The sequence below is a fragment of the Chelonoidis abingdonii genome, chromosome 3, assembly GCF_003597395.2.
Source record: "Chelonoidis abingdonii isolate Lonesome George chromosome 3, CheloAbing_2.0, whole genome shotgun sequence".
Taxonomy (NCBI): Eukaryota; Metazoa; Chordata; order Testudines; family Testudinidae; genus Chelonoidis; species Chelonoidis abingdonii.
The window spans coordinates 201,637,068-201,655,659 of NC_133771.1; the positions used below are offsets into that span (position 1 = coordinate 201,637,068).

The 18,592-nt window shown below is 40.9% G+C and overlaps 1 protein-coding gene across 3 annotated transcripts in view; it reads left to right on the plus strand.

The window, feature by feature from the left end:
• The window catches only part of SPRED2 (sprouty related EVH1 domain containing 2), a 98,376-nt gene that overhangs the window by 70,513 nt on the left and 9,271 nt on the right, over positions 1–18,592 (plus strand). For all 3 annotated transcript variants that reach the window (XM_032806560.2, XM_032806561.2, XM_032806562.2), the window contains exon 4: positions 1,040–1,104. In XM_032806560.2, the coding sequence (XP_032662451.1) occupies positions 1,040–1,104 (65 nt within the window). The remainder of the gene's footprint in view (positions 1–1,039; positions 1,105–18,592) is intronic.

Genomic DNA, 18,592 nt, shown 5'->3' on the forward strand with positions numbered 1-18,592 from the left:
CTCAACTCAGGTTAGCCTGCCACAGATAAGATTAACAATTAAAATCTTTCTGAGTTAATGTAACTCATTGTCTGCCCCAGTACAAACAATTTAATTAAAAAAAAAAATTACTAAAAGCTCAGCACTCATAAGCAATAACAAAACTGTGTGATGTGGGAGGGAGAGAATTTTGATACAAAAATTTGGTGATTACTCTGGTTTAATATTAAAAATCCACATACAGAGTTCCACAGCCGCCCTCCTCCCCCCAAATGTAGAGAATACTGGAGTGTCCCTTTTTAAATGCATAAAATGTTTAAATGAAATGAAGGAAGGATTCTTGGATGAAATTTGCAAATTTTGTGTTAAACCCTAATAGTTACCACAAGATTAATCAGAACCTCCTCAAATTAATTTATTCTTCTACCTGTTTTGTTCTTTCTTCTGTCAACTCTTACATGTTTTGTTTACAGCGGGGAGGTGAGAAGGAAAGAAATGGCTCTCTGACAAATACCTTTTAAAACAAAAATTCTTCAGAGTAGGTCGTTATTTTCTGAACGCTAAAGACTGACTCCCTTTCTGGTTGAGCTTTTCTGTATGTTTTGTTTGTTTTAGTAAAAATAGGTTTTCTGACTTCAGAGGTCCTTAGCTTGATGTAATTCAAGGTAGCTCCACTGATTTACATTAGTGAAGGATCTGGCACTGGATGTTCATTCATTATACTTTTATCACGTTTTGAAAATGAAAACACTATATAATTGTAAGTGCTTATCATTATTCTGCCATGATCTAATGGTACAGGCAGTCATACAATATCAGTTCAAGGAACTCTTTCTGGTTGTCACCTTTCTAGCCTACTTAACAAGAGACATTTTTCTTTTTTCTTGTTAATTTGTTACCACTTTCTCACTTCAAGTTTATTGTGTCAGTGTAGTTTACCTGGGGAATGTAATTGTCCATGATAATCCCAGTGGTCAAAATCCAAATAAAATCCACCAACTTTTAATTTAAAAAAATCTGATGTTTAGAAATGTCATATATTTTAATGATGTTTTTCTAGGATCTACTACTTCCTCTTCAACGATCCACAATGAGGCTGAGATTGGTGATGATGATGTCTTCACAGTAAGTAAAGTTAGTTTGAAATTGTTCTCTTTTGCACTGTGGGTCACTTAATCAGTTTTTTCATCATCATGATTTCCTTGAGTGTCTGTAAGTGATATTTCTCTGTTCATCTTCTACCTTCCATGGCCCAAAAGAAGATTCAGCCTTCTGAAGTCCTCCAGCTGTCATCACTGTAGTATCACAATGTAGAGGAAATGTTCATAGTGTCATAGAGCTAAGTGGATAATGCCAAAAATAAAATATATGTTTCATTTAATTTTCAAATGACGTGGCTTTGGTGGAGTTCACGCCCCTTTTGTATTATCTGTCTGCTAGTTTTAGAGACATTGAGTGTTACTGGCATGTTTATGGAAATCAAGTTTGTCATGTTTGGGGTTATTCATGAAAACTGAATTTTAAATTTGCTTGTGCAAGCATTAACGTAAGAAGTCCATCCAAGCTTATTCAAACTGGGGAGCAAACCAGATCTTGTGACTTACCTGACCAATACCAACTACATAACACTAGAAAATCAGCCATTCATTATTATTTGATGTTGTTTATAATTGTTATTTCTCATTTTATTTTGTAGTAGCATCTAAAATATGTCTGGAGCTTTCCTAAAAGACAGTGTCCCTGTCCCATCCATAAGCTAAAAAGGTTGAATGAATATATCAAATGAAATTTCAGTCTGGTCATGGATATTATTCCATGGACTGAAGAAGGCTAAATTAATCAGATTATTTGCTTGGCTCCAGTAATGTGCATCCCCACCTTTCTTGTAAATAAACTGTTGAAAAACACTGGAGAAAGCAAAGGGTTAAAGGTGAATATCTTCAGAATCCAAAGTAGAAGTCATAAATATACTTTATTACTGCATTTCATTGCTGTGAAAGTGTGAAAATATTTCATTTATTTCTCATTTCAAAAATGTGCTTTTTCTATGTATCTAGGATAATGGAGGGAGGAAACGGAGCAGGAAGCATTCAGTTAAATCCTGTGAATGTCAGACGAGAGGGTGGGGAAGGGGGAGGGGAGAGCCCAAAGCTGAAAGGTAGCTCAAGATGAATTTAACTGAGCTTCCATTAGATCAGCATGATGTGGGTCTGGACTGGTTTCCTGTAGTGTTTTGACCAGATCCTCTTGACAGTTGGCATGTTGTTCACATCTGTTCTTTTGTCACAGTTCTAAGAGACAAACAACAGCAGGCAGGGTTAAAAGGTGACTTCCTGTGCTCCAGAGCAAAACTATCATTAGCAGCTGCTTCCCAGCTACCTGCCAGAAGTGATTTATAGAATCCGAGATGGGAGAGGGTGAGGCCTCATTGGAGCCAGAGTGCTTTACTCTTTTGTAGTATTTATCCAAAAGTTACAAGATCCTTGAAAACAATGGTCTGGTGCCATTTGAAATGCATATGTATCTTCAGGCTTGTGTATTGCTTTTGAGCGTTTGTTGTAAAGTGGAGGTACTCAAAACTTGTCATGCGTAGAGGTCAGCTTTGTTAGCCATGGTAGAGATGTTGAAGCTGCCAAATGAACATTCCATTTACATTTCTCTTTAAGTGCTTTCAAAGGAAATATAGAAAATAGTTAAGGATAGTTAAGTATTAGAGAAGTAGCCGTGTTAGTCTGGATCTGTAAAAGCAGCAAAGAGTCCTGTGGCACCTTCTGCACTAACAGACGTTTTGGAGCATGAGCTTTCGTGGGTGAATACAATGCATCTGACGAAGTGGGTATTCACCCACGAAAGCTCGTGCTCCAAAACGTCTGTTAGTCTATAAGGTGCCACAGGACTCTTTGCTGCTTTTAAGGATAGTTAAGTTCTTCCTAAAATCAGTCCAATTTGTCGAGGGACCAGATGGATCCATGCAAGTAACCGAGGCCTGAGAATTCCCATGGTTTTGTCCATAATATTTAGGTTTGGGCCCATGTCTAGATTCTAAGTGAATAAAAAGTTGGGGTGCTTTGGTTTTTACATGGGAACAAATGTTGGAAGTACTGTAGTTTAATGCTTGTGTTAGGAAAGCTGGATAAATTGTGCACCAGCTATTTTATATATACTGTCAATCCTACATTCAATGTTCAAAACCAGAGCTGAAAAATAAACTGTTTTTTCTTCCCACTTGACCCGCCAATGAGGTATACATATATGAGGTATCTGTACACACATTATTACTACAGTGATGGGTTATTTGGGTGCACCTTTAGACTTAGTGGGCAGGACCCAAGATTCACCTCTTTCATATAATTACACTTGAAACATTCAAGCTACGTGGTGTACTTCGGGCTACATTTATGGATAATGTTAGCATGCAAGTAGTCAAAACTTAGTTGGGATCAGCATCCACTTAAGATGAATGGTTGAAGTTTATGCCTCAGGTTCTTCTGTTTCAATCTGTCTGGCAGCTCTCTCAAGAAGATAATGTGTTGATTTATGTACTAAAAGTAAGGTTGCAAGGTCTTTGTGTTTCCAAGGACTAGGGCCATTTTTCACTAGCTGTAGGTAGCTATGCTTTCGGTTGTCTTTTATAGCTGTTGATAGTCTCCAGAAGGCTGTTTTTGTGCCGCTCAGTTGACTATAAGGTTGACTCTCAGTAAAAGCTGTTTTATCCAGCATGTTGGGAGAATGGGAGGTGCCGGTAAGTGAAACATGCCGGTTAACTAAGAGGGAGGGAATTTAGGTGTGGGAAGGGGCTCAGGGCAGCAGGTTGGGGCACAGGAGAGGATGCAGGGTGTCGGATCTGGGGGGCGCTCGCTTTGAGCGGCTCCCCGCAAGCAGCAGCCTGTCCCGGCCACTCCTATGCGGAGGCACAGCAGGCAGTTCCGCACACTACCTCTGCCCACAGGCGCCACCCCTGCCACTTCCACTGGCCGTGGTTCCCAGCCAATGAGAGCTGCAGAGCTAGTGCTTGGGGTGGGGCAGGGGAAGTGTGTGGAGCCACCTGCCTAGGAGTAGCTGGTACAGGTCTCTGCTTGTGGCGAGCCACCCCAGGTGAGCGCCTCCCTGGATCTGAAACCCTGCACCGGACTATAAACCAGAATTTCAATGAAGATCAGAAATGCAGGTTTACAGAGCTTTCTGGCTGGTGAAGTGCTGCATAAAACAGCTGTTACTATACTTGTGAAGCAGGAAAGCATTTGTATCAGATGATTGGCTGCTCTGCCACCATTTAAGCCATCCATTCACAGTTTATGATATTGCTCCAGTAGTCAGTGAGTGTTGGTGTCAAGATGTCCTCTTTGGTTGCCTAAGTTAGTAAAAGACCTCAAACTTGAACTTTCCCTTTCCAGTACCTTTAAGGGGCTTTAAACTGTTAATTTATAGCTCATCTCATCAGAGAGCTGGGGATTTATGATGGTAGAGTGAAGGGACCTTGTCAGGCCACAAAATTTGTGTTTTGGTTAGGAATTTTTTTATTATTTATTTATTTATTTTTTATTTGCTTACTGTTTAGTCCTTTAAATCTGAAAGAGAATGAAGAAAAATTACCTTTGTGTGCACTAGTAGGATGTCATCAACATTCTCTTACATGGCTCTTAAACTTCCATGCACCCGTTTTCCGAACCAGTGCAGAAGTATTTTTAACAGCAGTGCTGCTGCCATTTGAGTTTTGTTTCCACTGTGCTTCAAGATGAAGATGCATTACTTCTCCTCTTAGTCTCCTTATATTTTATAAAACCATAACAACCTAAAAAACATACCTATGGTGAGATTTTCAAAAGTGCCCAGATGATGTAAGAGCACAGAGTCACTTAAGCACTTTTGAAAATCCCAACCATAATCTGTTCAGTCTAAGGACCTGTATATACTGGGGATATTTATATCAATATAGCTATATGCAAGCAAAAGGTCAGTCTAGATGCAGTACTCTGGTGTAAAACAGAGTTCCACCAGTGTGGCTTACTCCAGTTTGAGGTGTGTCGACACTGACAGTTTAAATTACCAGTGTAATTATATCAGTGCAAAATCCCTAGTATAGATAGGCACCAAAGCCTGATCCTTTCAGTGGATACCACAGGATATAGTGCTTTTGTATGCTTAGTTCTGTTGACTTCAGTGGGACTACTGTAGTGGTAAATAATATGCCTGGAAGAAAGTGGAGAGGGTGGGGATGAGGAAATTAGGTCTATAATTATTTGATAAATTTTCCTTCCCGCATTGAAAGCCAAAGCCATACTACATAAACAAATAACTGGCTTGCAGGTAAAATGCTTGCTTTAAAGATGAAACCTTCATTTAGGTTCAACAGTATATAGTAGTGTTACTTTAATTCCAGACCTTCACTAGAATCCGTAAATGTTTTCCATATGTTTGCAAATAAATTTCACATGTCCCTGTATATTATAAATTTTCCCCTCAAGAGATGCAATCTGAGTAAGGCTAGCCATCCATTCTGTTTCCATTGGGGGAGCACTGTCTTTCCAAGGATCTGGGATTATTCTGTTGGCCTCCACTAATCCAGTCTGCACGCAGACTGCCTTCCTCAATTAAATGTGCTTCAATTCGGAAGTGTCACTTATACTTCAGGACACAATGTATTCTGTGCTTCTGCAGCCACAGAATTTACAGCTGAATCCTCCACCTCTTGCTGGAGAATTATTTTTCAAAATCTAAGCTTTCACTTTTAGAAATTAAAATGGAGAAAAAAAGGGTTTTCTCCCATATGATTATCAACTGAAAAACGAGAACTTAGTCCACTGGACAATGGAATGGTGTCTTCCTGAGTCTGCAGAGTGCATGAAGCAATAGCTCTGAGCAGTGTAAACAGCCCACCGAAATAAATAGTGGCTGTTAATTCTGAAACCTGTTGACAATCTTAGCAGAAACATTGGTCTGATCTGTGTATCATATAAATCCAAATAGCCTTCTTGCATGCCAGAAGTGGACCAAGTGGCAGAAAAACTCTCTAGCTTTCCCTTTAATAACTTCCTCAGTACAGGTCTGTTTTGTAAATAACAAAAATCTTTCTCTCTTTTCTCCCCTCTCCCACATTCGGTTATTAATATGCCAATGTAAAATAGGTACTTTGGTATCAAATTCTGACACATGCTACAGTACTGAGTATTTTCATATTTAATCGAAACCTCTCTGTTTAAATAAAACTGCCGAAGAATCTCCAATCTGCTACACCAGAGTGCTTCAGAATCCATAATCTAGAGAGGAAGGATGGTGGTTCTACTCAGGGCCCTACCAAATTCATTCCCATGAAAAACGTGTCACGGACCATGAAATCTGGTCTTCTGGGTGCTTTTTACAGATTTCACTGGGGAGATCAGCGTTTCTCAAATTGGGGGTCCTGACTCAAAAGGGAGTTGAAGGATAGTCACAAGGTTATTTAAGGGGCGGGTCGCAGTATTGCCACCCTTACTTCTGTGCTGTCTTCAGAGCTGGGTGGCTGGAGAACAGCAGCTGCACAGAAGTGGGGGAGGCAATACCATACCATGTCATCCTTACTTCTGCCCTGCTGCTGGCGGCAGATCTGCCTTCAGAGCTGGGCTCGTGGCCAGTAGCCACCGCTTTCCAGCTGCCCAACTCTTAAGGCAGTGCCACCACCAGCAGCTCACAGAAGAGTATGGCTACACTTGAAATTTCAAAGCGCTGCCATGGCAGCGCTTTGAAGTGCAAGTGTGGTCGCAGCGCCAGCGCTGGGAGACAGCTCTCCCAGTGCTGCAAGTAAACCACATCCTCTACGGGTGTAGCTTACAGCACTGGGAGCCACGCTCCCAGTGCTACGGCACTGTTTACACTGGCGCTTTACAGCGCTGTATCTTGCAGCACTCGGAGGTGTTTTTTTCACACCCCTGAGCGCGAAACTTGCAGCGCTGGAAAGCACCAGTGTAGCCATGGCCTAAGAATAGCAATACTTCAAAAAACCCCCCCCATTACAGTAACCCCCCCCCCCCCACACACACACACACACACCTCCTTTTTGGGTCAGGACCCCTACAATTACAACACCATGAAATTTCAGGTTTAAATAGCTGAGANCCCCCCCCCCACACACACACACACACACCTCCTTTTTGGGTCAGGACCCCTACAATTACAACACCATGAAATTTCAGGTTTAAATAGCTGAGATCATGAAATTTACTATTTTAAAAATCCTATGACCGTGAAATTGACCAAAATGGACAGGGAATTTGGTAGAGCCCTAGTTATACTGCTAGCCTAGAACTCTGGACAGCTGGGTTCGATTCCCTGCTCCCACACAGACTCTTGTGGGATTGTAGGCATGTCTTTGTGCCCTAGTTCTCCATCTGTAAAATGGGGATCAGAGTATTCCCCTGGCTCACAGGGAAGTTGTGAGATAAATACATTTTAAGAGTGTGAGGTTCTCAGATACTGTGGTGAAGGAGTGAGTGGGGAACATACAAATACTTCAAATAGAATCCTCATTCTAGAACATAGATCCAGCCTGCTCTGGAACACGTTGGATCTTGCACTTGGTATACTGAACATTCAGTTGAGATAGCCCTAAAGTATATATCCAGCATGATCCCTTTTTCTCTTGCATTTTTTCAATACGCATGTATTATCACAAATTCCCATAGCCCGTGGATAAAATTGAGAGGTTGTTGGGTGTTTGTCATGTGGTTTGGCTGCTGCTAACAACCGTTTAGGTCTCAGACCCAATTACCTGCCGTGTCATTACAGATTATGTCAAATGTTAACACTGCAGCCTTTTTTTTTTCTTTTTTTTTTTGCCTCTCTTATTGTTTTATAATTTGAAGAAGAGATCTTGTCCCTCTGCCTTCCCATGAAACCTTTCCCCTACTTTCATCTCCCATGTGGGTCTCAAGTGCGCTGAGGCATCAGTATTAAAATTCATAAGATTTATGTAAGTTGAATATGCACTAAATCTGATTTTTCTTGCTAGCATGTCAGTTCACACTCAGCTAGTTCCTGTAAAGAACCACTGCCATTTTTTTAAAGAGATAATACTTAGAAACTCATTCAAGAATTTGTTACTGGCCACAGGGTATTTTTTTAGGTTGTATTTCAATCTGGAATATATTTTTTTTGGTCTGAAAACAATGTAGTCTGTTCTGGGGAAAGGGACTCTCTGTGGACAATGTTGAAGGGTGGAGACAGGCCCTGAGTGTTAGGATTCTTCCATCCGCACCAACTCCTGCATTGGTTTGAACAGGAGCTTGAGCAGTAGCAGCAGGTTGTGGCTTCCCTTCACAGGGCTATGAGATAGTGGCAGAAAGGAAAAGTGCTTCTTTACTGGGCAGTGCAAAGGACAAGAGGACTAGATAGGTTCTACCGCCCACCTTGACTCTTCTATAGGCTGGGCAGAGTTCAGGGAAAAGCCACAGCAGTGAAATCAGGCAATATGTTACCTATATTCTTCATGCTGCTCAGCAACCAACCGTAGCTGCTGCTCCTAGTTCCGGTTGCTGTTCTGTACATATGACCGTGGGCTCAGCACTCCCACCCACATCCTCTGAGGTCTGCTTTTGGGCTCGCGTGCAAACCACAGCTGTTCCGTTTGGGTCGAAAATACCAACTGAGAAAAGTGAACCTGATCCCCTCCCCAAATCCTCCTTCAAAAACAAAAAACCCTTTGCTTTATCAAAAGAACAAAAATGAAAGACTTAGAATTAGATAGGATTTTTTTAGTACTTAGGTATTTTGCATTAAACAAAATGTATTACTGAGCATTAGAACCCAGCACTCAAATGCCAAACTTACACTGGCCAAATGTTCCTGTATCTATCTTAGTACAACTCTCATCCTTCCTGCCTCATCACTTCTTCCAGATCTGTTTTTATTTGTTCCAACAGACTGACCATTGAGGTTTACATCCTCATAATGAGTCTCATATACATGTATTATCCTCAGTTTAGTGATAATTCTTTTCCTTCCATTGATACTAAGATGTCTTGTGTTTTGACACTGCTTCCTGGCATTGCCTCTACTGCAGTGGTTCCCAAACTGGGGTTCGTGAAATGTTACAGGGAGTTCTCTGGAAAAAAATTTCTAATGGCGGACAGAGCTGTACCCCACAGGCGGAATGGGGCCAGCAGCCCGGAGCTCCTGGACTTCCAAGAGCTAAGCAGATCAAAGCAAGCCTGTCGATCACACTGAGGAGATTTAAACTTCAAGACTCCTTATAAGAAATGGAAAGGGAGGTGGATATTTTTTTTGATAATTTTAAAATTAAATAGGCAGCTAGTATTGTTTTTAAAATGATTATGAAGAACAAGTTTAAGCTTTGTTGTAACGTGTGTTGTTTGCCTGGACTGCTCAAGACCTGAATGCTTGTGTAGGAGGAACTCTTTCAGTTGGCTTCTTAAACACCTTCATGCTGTTTCACATCTGATACTCCTTGATGAAACGTAAGAGTCTTGTCTTATAACAGGCTTATTCAAAGTGATACAAGCTACGAAAGTGAGATCTTTGAAGAGTGTTGCCGTTTTCATAATGTAATAAAAATACTGTAATAATTAATAAATAGTGTGTAATAAGATTGTCATAAAAACAAATTTTATATTTCCAGGATCACTGCTTTTATAATTTATATTCAGGTAAAGGAGAAAATCCCTGGAAATATTCATTTTTAGGAGGGGGTTCGCGAGACTTGACATTTTAGTGAAAGGGGTTCACACATTGTTAAAATTTGGGAACCACTGCTCTAATGAAATCCTCTTGAATTGTATACCCTGTGGCAAAGAGATACAAGAGAATATTAAGATGTGTGGGTGGATGAATAGGTGTTGAATATATAGAACTTACGACTTGATATTTCTTGTTCTTCTCTATCTTGGGGGTTATAATGGATTACATGTTGAATATGACCCAATAATATGGTGCATTTGCATAAAAAGCTAATATACCGGAGTTTATTATCAACAGGAGTATCATATGTAAGGCACGGGAGATAATTGTTCTGCACTGCTCAGAGAGTAGAGGAAAATATATATAAAAAAAATTTTAAAGGCATGTTTAGCCTAGAGAAAAGAAGACTGAGAGGACCTGCTAACAGTTATCAAATATATTAAGGGCTGTAATAAAGAGACCAGTGTTCAATTGTTCTCCATGTCCATTGAGAAAGGACTAGAAATAATCGTTTTTGGTCTGCAGCAAGGGAAATTTAGATTAGGTATTAAAGGAAAATCTTTTTTAAGCATGGTTAAGTACTGCAATAGGTTACTAACGGAGGTTGTGGCTTTTAAGACCACCTTAGACAAACACCTATTAGGGATGGTCTAAGTCAGGGTTTAGCAACCTTTCAGAAGTGGTGTGCCGAGTCTTCATTTATTCACTCTGATTTAAGGTTTCGCGTGCCAGTAATACATTTTAATGTTTTTAGAAGGTCTCTTTCTATAAATCTATAATATATAACTAAACTATTGTATGTAAAGTAAGGTTTTTTAAATGTTTACAAAGCTTCATTTAAAATTAAATTAAAATGCAGAGCCCCCCGGACCACTGGCCATGACCCAGGCAGTGTGTGTGCCAGTGAAAATAAGCTCAAGTGCCGCCTTTGGTTGCCTACCCCTGATCTAGGTATACTGGGCCCTATCTCACCATGGGAGAGGTGGACTATATGACCTTTTGAGGCTCCTTCTAGCTCTACATTTGTGTGATTCTTTTCGTTTCTCAGATTAATTAAGCTACTAATTAGTCCTGGGCAATCAACAGGGAACCTCCACTAGTTGGAAAGATTTTTCTGTAGGAAGTTACTTCAAAAATTAAATCCCTTGCTAAGTGTGAGACCTTCTCTCATTCACGTCCGTGTCATGTTAAGGCATGGTTCTGCCTTTGACCACAGTATTTTTTTTTTTAGTAGATAAGTTGAAAAAAGCTACATTAAAATTAAACTTGCTGCCAATACAAGCAAGTTATGCTTTCTCCTGAAGCATTTGATACTGGGCTGGACAGATGATTCGTATGAGCTGAGATGTCAATTCCTATGTTCCTAAACTGATTAAACTACAAGAATAATCATATAGTTCCGGCTATAAAATATCTATATTCCATTGCAGTTTCTAGATTAGAGAGGGTCAGTCATAAAACCTACTGTGGTGAAAGCTGCATAGATATGCAGTGCATAAAACTGATTTATTCTAACATATTTAACTGATTTTTTTTTTTCTCCCAATTTATTTACATGTAGCAAGTTTAACCCTTGGGAAAGATGGTTGCAAGGTAGTCACATTTTAAAAAGCCTCTAAGACTTAGTTACTTTAAAAAAAACTAAAACTTTTTTTTAGCAACCAAATTAATATCACTGGAGAGTGCAGTTGGATTTTGTTCTGAGAGTATAGGAAAATGGAATTGGTAACACTAAAGTGTTCTGAACCACACATCCTCTGTTATATGAGTTTAAGGCCTTAAAACAATAACCTCCATCCCTTTTCACCAAATCATCCTGCCATTTCTCTGTCTGTGAATTTCACCACACAGTTCTGAAAATGTTTTAGGGAACAGATGAAGTGAAAAGTATTCTCCAAACATCTCAAAGTGCTTGACAAAGCACTTAGGCCTGGTCTACAGTGGGGGCGGAGGATCGATCCAAGTTACACAAGTCGATGTACTTAGATCTACCCACTGCAGTGAGTTGACTATCAACGCTCCCCTGTCAACTCCACCTGCGCCTCTAGTGCCGGTGGAGTACAGGAGTCGACAGGAGAGCAGTCGGGGGTCGATTTATCGCATCTGGACTAGACGCGATAAATCAACCCCTGCTGAATTGATGGCTATCCAGCGGATAGTATAGACATACCCTTACTTTAAATACCTGGGTAGTGTCATATCCAGTGATGGATCACTGGATAATGAGATCAACGCACGGATATCCAAAGCAAGCCAGGCACTTGGCTGTCTGTGTGTCAAAATTTTAAACCACCACAACATCCAGATGTCAACAAAACTGCTTGTTTACATAGCTCTTGTTCTTTCATCTCTTTTGTACGGGTGCGAAACATGGACACTATATAGGCGTCACATCAAGCAGCTCGAAGCATTCCACATGCACTGCCTCCGCAACATCATGAAGATCCGCTGGCAAGACAAAGTGCCCAATCTTGAGGTCCTTGAGAGAGCCCAGATGACAAGCATCGAAATGATGATCATGAAGTCACAGCTACGTTGGACCGGTCATGTCAGCCGCATGGATGCCAACAGAATCCCCCGCCAGTTTCTGTATGGTGAGCTCTCCCAGGGCATCCGGCATATAGGTCGTCCACTGAAACGTTACAAGGACACCATCAAATCCAATCTGCAATACAGCAGTATCAAACCCAGGGACCTTGAGGACGCCGCCAGCGACAGAACACAGTGGCGTGCAACAGTCAGGAATACCTGCATCGCCTTTGAGGAAGACCACAACCGGCGTCTACAAGAGGCACGCGAACGACGTCACAGAGCATCAGCAGCGCACAACCCACTGACCACGAACTTCCCATGCACCATCTGCAGCAAAATGTGCACCTCTAGAATTGGCTTGTATAGCCATCAGAGGGCACACCATGAGACCAACAATAGATGATCTGCACAGATTTGTCGTCATCGGATCGATGGACTACCAAGACCCTTACATACCAGTGCTTCAGTGACTTTATATAGGCAGAATGGTCTCTGCAGTACCGTGCTGTTAAACATAAACAACTAAAAAAATAAAGGGAAAGCAGCATTTTTCTTGTGATAGTAAAGTTTCAAAGCTGTATTAAACCAGTGTTCAGTTGTAAACTTTTGAAAGAATAACCAAAATATTTTGTTCAGTGTTACGAACAATCTTCATTCCCAAGGTGTTCGTAACTCTGAGGTTCTACTGTATGTGTGAAGAGGCGCAGATAGCAGAATGCATTACTAGAAAGGGTGTGTAGACTGTAGATATTATTTACGGATTTGCTTATAAATTAAGCATTGAAAACAAATGCTAACATGCAGTTTTTCCATAATTCATAGTAGTTGTTAGTTGTGCTAAACTACTTTTCCTTTACCTAAAAGAAGCAACTTCTGTTGCCTCTAGTTCTCTTCTCTAAAAACAGTTTTATAGTGCATTTCCTAGCTCTCTATCTTCCCCTACACATATGCAGTCAGGTTTGCAGTAGGACAGTGATATATCCTGTAGGAAATTGAAAAGTGATCTCTTGCAGTGATGTAAGTTTCCTTACAGTTGTATCTTGCCAAAACATTTAAGCATTGTAACAAGATGTTCCAGTTAAGCATCATTTTATATTGTTTGCCTTTTTTTTAATTTAACTGCCAGTGTGGGAATTTGAGGGCACTTTTTAATGAGGAACACCCTGCCAGCCCCATGAGCCTAGCACCTCAGGTTAACTGGCTGTGGCAACACTATTTAGTATGCTGATTGTTTTGGTTTTGTGTGGTATATTTAATTGCTTTATTATATATATTGTAATTGGAAGCAATCAGGTATTCTTCAGAATACCAGGAACCACCACATGAGTAATGCTCCTATATCTGAGATTTCTAACCTGATAAAATTAATAAAAGAAAAATGCATCTTCCTTCAGATCATAAAGTACATAGTTCAGCCTGTGCTGTGAATGCTGCTGGAGGTCAAAATGAATTGAACAGTTGCCGTTTTCAAAGTTGTAGTCTCTCGCCTAGGTGAATAAATCTCTGTTATGAATGAATATATTGTAGCAAAGTCGCACTTTCATACATCAGTTGCTTGAAAGTGTCTTGATTTCTCTAGTTTGGAAAAATAATTTGAAAGTGCAAATGTCTGTACTGAAATGACCCTACTTAAATCTGAGATCTAGCTTCAAAACACTTTTACGACAGTTTTAACACCTCTCTCCATGCAAACCAGGCAGTGGGAATGGGTATTTCCAGCTTGTCTTAGTTTTGTTTTTCTTTTACCACAGTTGTAGTTTTTAACACCCTTTCACTCAACCACTGACAATTGACAAGGGCATGTTCTCACACTTGATTTTTCGTAAGGTGATCCTGAATGATGCTTGTTGAATGTGTGACTTTGATTTTGATCACTGCAGTAGCTAAAATTTTATGAAGATGTACAGACTCTGACGCCCCAAGCCTCCAGTTACACTGACAGGCAAGTTCTGAGGTGGATAGAAACATGGTTGGAGACAGGGCTGGCTCCAGGCACCAGCTGGAGCAGGTGCTTGGGGCGGTCAATACCATCCACTATTGGGGCGGCACGTCCAGGTCTTTGGTGGCAATGCGGCAGCAGGTCCCTCAGTCCCTCTTGGAGTGAAGGACTTGCTGCCGAAGAGTGGAGCGGCACGATCGCACTGCCGCGGCTTTCACCTCCCGCCTCCCCCCCCCACCCCCCGCTTGGGGCAGCAGAAAGCCTGGAGCCGGCCCTGGTTGGAGAAGGGGGCAACTTAGCTGTCTCCAGCCACTTTCAGTTCATTTTGTGCTGCATAAGCATTACACATGAACTTGGCAGACTGGAGAATCTGACTTTGTAACTCTGTCTAATCTGTCTCTGCTATTTAAAATTACCCAGGGGACCTGTGCACTATATAGACAGAAAGAGTATAGTTAAGGGTGGCAGTCCAAATCTCTTTGCCCTTGTTGGTTTGTTTAAATAATTGTGGGTCTGATTTTAAGCATGGAGTTTTTGGAGTGGAGAAGAGGAGGTTGTGTGGAAGCTTTCTATTTTTATAGTAGGTATGAGAGAATGAAGCGGACATCATGTATCTTCTCCCCCGCCATTACTGCACAGTTGGATCAGCAGAGGAGCTTGGGCTGATGGCGGAGCCGGGTGCAGAACTGGGGATGGGGGAGGAACTGGGGCTAGAGGCGGAGCTGGACTGGGGGCAGAGAGGGAATGAGGGCAGAGCTGGGCTGGGGGCAAAGCGGGGAGCGGAGTGGAGCTGTGGCTGGGACCAGAGCTGGGCTGGGCTAGGGGCAGAGTGAAGCTGAATGGCACTCCCTCTTCGCCCCTAGTGGGGGCTGGCCCAGGCTTCGCCGTGCATCCCCACCCAAACGTCCCTCTCTGCCCCCCTAGGGGGATGCACCTCACAGTTTGGGGATCACTGCTCTAGTCTATTAAAACATGTTGGCCAACACATTTCTGAAATACATCTTTTTATCCTAGTTTAGACAAGCCTTTTGTGTGTTGTTGCTAAAATGTATGTGGGTCACACCTGATTAAAGTAATAAATCCCATTGTTTTGTTTGGGTGGGAGGGTGTGGGGGAGGAGAGAACTTTATTTGTCAGATACTTTGTATATAATTAAATCACTAGAATAGGTTACCTACGGAGGCTGTGGAAGCTCCATCCCTGGAGGTTTTTAAGAACAGGTTAGACCAACATCAGTCAGGGATGGACTTGGTTCTGTAATCTTCTGTGGACCATGGGTCAGCAGTTATAGCCCTTTGCCCCTCCTTAAATCCTGCTGAGTTTATCCAGAAGAGTATATATGATTGGTATGCATCCTGAAAGAAATATATTAGGTGAGTGAGAGTAGAGTAACAGCAACGTAGCCAAACTGCTGGCAGTAACAGGAACGATAATAGTTCTGCATGTAAGATAAGGTTTATCTGATTCTGCCCTCTGGTCAGGATTCTTTTTAATCTATGGACACAGCTCTTTACATTAATATCTAAACTGTAAAATGCATACACACTTCTTGTTTTTTTTTTCTCTTTTGGTTCTTAAGATACTTGAAAATTTCACTATGTAGTAAAGGCTGAAAACTTCTATTATGTATTACATATAACTAAGATAGATTTGTAAATGGTGATCCATTCTTCTGATATGTTCAAACAGATGTCATTCGTTTCCTTGGCTCTGGGGCATGTATGTTAGAATTAAGAGAGCTAGCAATCAGTGCAGAGGAGCAGTCAGACATTTCTGCTTCTTGCTCGTCATTCAGTTCTGCCTTCTGCTCCTGAAGGTGACACACTGAGCTGGCCAAACTTAGCATGTAAACATGGTTTGAAAGAGAGGCAGCCTTGGCAGCCTGACAAGGAGATGATTGACAACTTCCTGTTACCACAGTAAAAAGGATTAGGGAATTGCTATTCAATGTATAACACAACAATGTTAGTGAAGCCTGAGGAGAATGCTGGAGGGAAGTGGAATCTGGAATTAGTGGATGAAGCTGTGCCTGGCCGTGGCATCCTGGCCTCTGTAATTTAAAGTGGGGGGAGGGGAATTTGCCTCCTGGTGCTAGCTTGGACCATCTGTCTTAGTGATGACAGGAAGAGGGTTGATTCCGAACCACAGGGCAAATGACTATCTTACCACCACTCTTCAGGAGAGAGGTTATAATTTCCACATGCTATTTAAACACAGACAAATCTGTTTTGATTCCCATTGTCTCTTGTAATTTGATGAAAACATGCAGAGACTTTAGTCTACTTGGAAATGTACACGAGAGTCATTAAACCAACCATAATTTAGTTTTTTTCTCTTAAATGTTGCAGAAGGTTCTCAAAGGAGGACGAAAATCTCTTTGCAACATTTTACTAAAACTGAACAATGAATGTGTTTTGATGTCAGAAACCAAACAAAAAAAATTTTAAAAACCTAGAGCGATTTCTTTTTGTGGCAACACTTCCATTCGATCCTTAGTGAACCACACCAAAAGAAGAGGAGGAAGTGGAAGAGGGTTACTGTAATCTTTCATGGTAATCAACTTTTTCTATAGATGTTTTGCTAATAGATGGAGGGGAAGAATATGTAAATAATAACAACAATTGGAGATAACCTATCTCCTAGAACTGGAAGGGACCTTGAAAGGTCATAAAGTCCAGCCTTCACTAGCAGGACCAAGTACTGATTTTTGCCCCAGATCCCTAAGTGGCCCCCTCAAGCATTGAACTCACAACCCTGGGTTTAGCAGGCCAATGCTCAAGCCTCTGAGCTATCCCTCCCCCGATTGGGGATATTTGAGTGTGGGGGACTGAAAATTTAACTCTGCATAGTGTAGAAATCCATTGTAAATGACTGCATCTAATAACCCTCCTCCCTCATTTATCTGCTTCATGAGATTTGTCAAGAGCCTGATTTCCCTGCATCTTGTAAATGTTTCACGAAAATCAAATCAGAAGTAATTATAAGTAGACAGTTACTTCATCCTCCTTTGCTTATTTCTGCAAAAAGATAAGTTAGTAATAAATAAATACTACTGCCTTTTTAAACAAAGCTTGACATATTTGCAAGGCATGCAGTGAGAGTATTTAAAAAGTTTGCTTCAGCTGTTGAGTTCTATTTTGGTGATGGATTCCAGCTAAAATAATGTGGATAGTTATAATTAAATAAATGACCCCCTTATTGACTTAAAATATCAGTTCAGTCTACTGAACTGTGTGCAGCTGAATGCATGGGGTTTATTTAAAGTTATGAAGATCAACCGCTTTAATGTGGGGGTGGATGCTCAATTTTTTAGCTCAGCTAACTTAGTTTTGTTGAGGTTTTTTAATTCCAATTTTTCTTGGAATGACAGTTGCCACCAAATAGCAAGTTTTGTAGAATTATCTCTTGTGTTATATGCTCCTATCAGCAGACGGACACAAAACAAAGTTACTCATTCTTTGTATGTGTGTGCACGCCCACTGTTGTTCTTTTCCCAATTAGTTCCTTTTGCCTTGGTAGTGTTTATACAGATTTCTGAAAGATAAGCCTAAGTAACAGTGGTTAGTCACCTGAATAGGCCTGGCCTACCATCAGCTCTGAAAGGGGTGTCTTTGCTAATCTTGAAGCAAATCTCTGTAAATGGGAATGTGCAGACTCGGCACTTGATTCTACAGACTGTCATAAGCTATCACCAGAATGCTCTTTTGAGGCCTGGAAAAATTAACTGGTGAAAATACTTGCTTGTATACTAACGATGCAGTGTGGCAACACTACAAAGCTTGTTACCATGCAGTAAGTACCCTCTCCTCACAAGGGCATTCTCCATCTTTGCACAGAGGGTTAAGTTAAACAACCACCAAAGATTTTGAAGAGGGAAAGGGTGTGATTTTTAAGGTACATGACAATGTCCATGTTCCCAGTGAAATTATCTAGTTAATCTCACTATTGAGAAATCTATTAAGATAGGGGCAAGGCACAAAGAGAAGGAAACAGGAGATGCCTAAATAACAAGAGAATCTCCGGAGTCTCATAAACAGAACTGGTAGGTTGAAAGAACATTATTTTATGTCTAGGTTATCGTACCACACTCATCACTGTAACATGCGATAGCTTTAGCCACTGCTGTCAGCATACCTCTGAACAACATCCCATATAACTTTTTTCACTGCTCCTTTTATATCAACTTCTTGAAAGTTAGAAATTGAGATCTTTCCTTACCAAATGTGTCCAGGATATGAAAATATACAACATAAAAGATGATTATAGATCGTATTAGAATGGTGGCTTTAACCTGCAAATTTCTTACTTTAAAATTTGTTTGTTAAATTTGTCTGTTGTGAAAACTCTGTTCTGTCCTCTGCTTTTAAGAGAGACGTGTGACACCTTGGATCATTGACAATTAGTCAAGCGTATTTAAAGAACACAGAAAAAAGCTCAGAGCTTTTACCCTATGCACATTTGACACCATATACC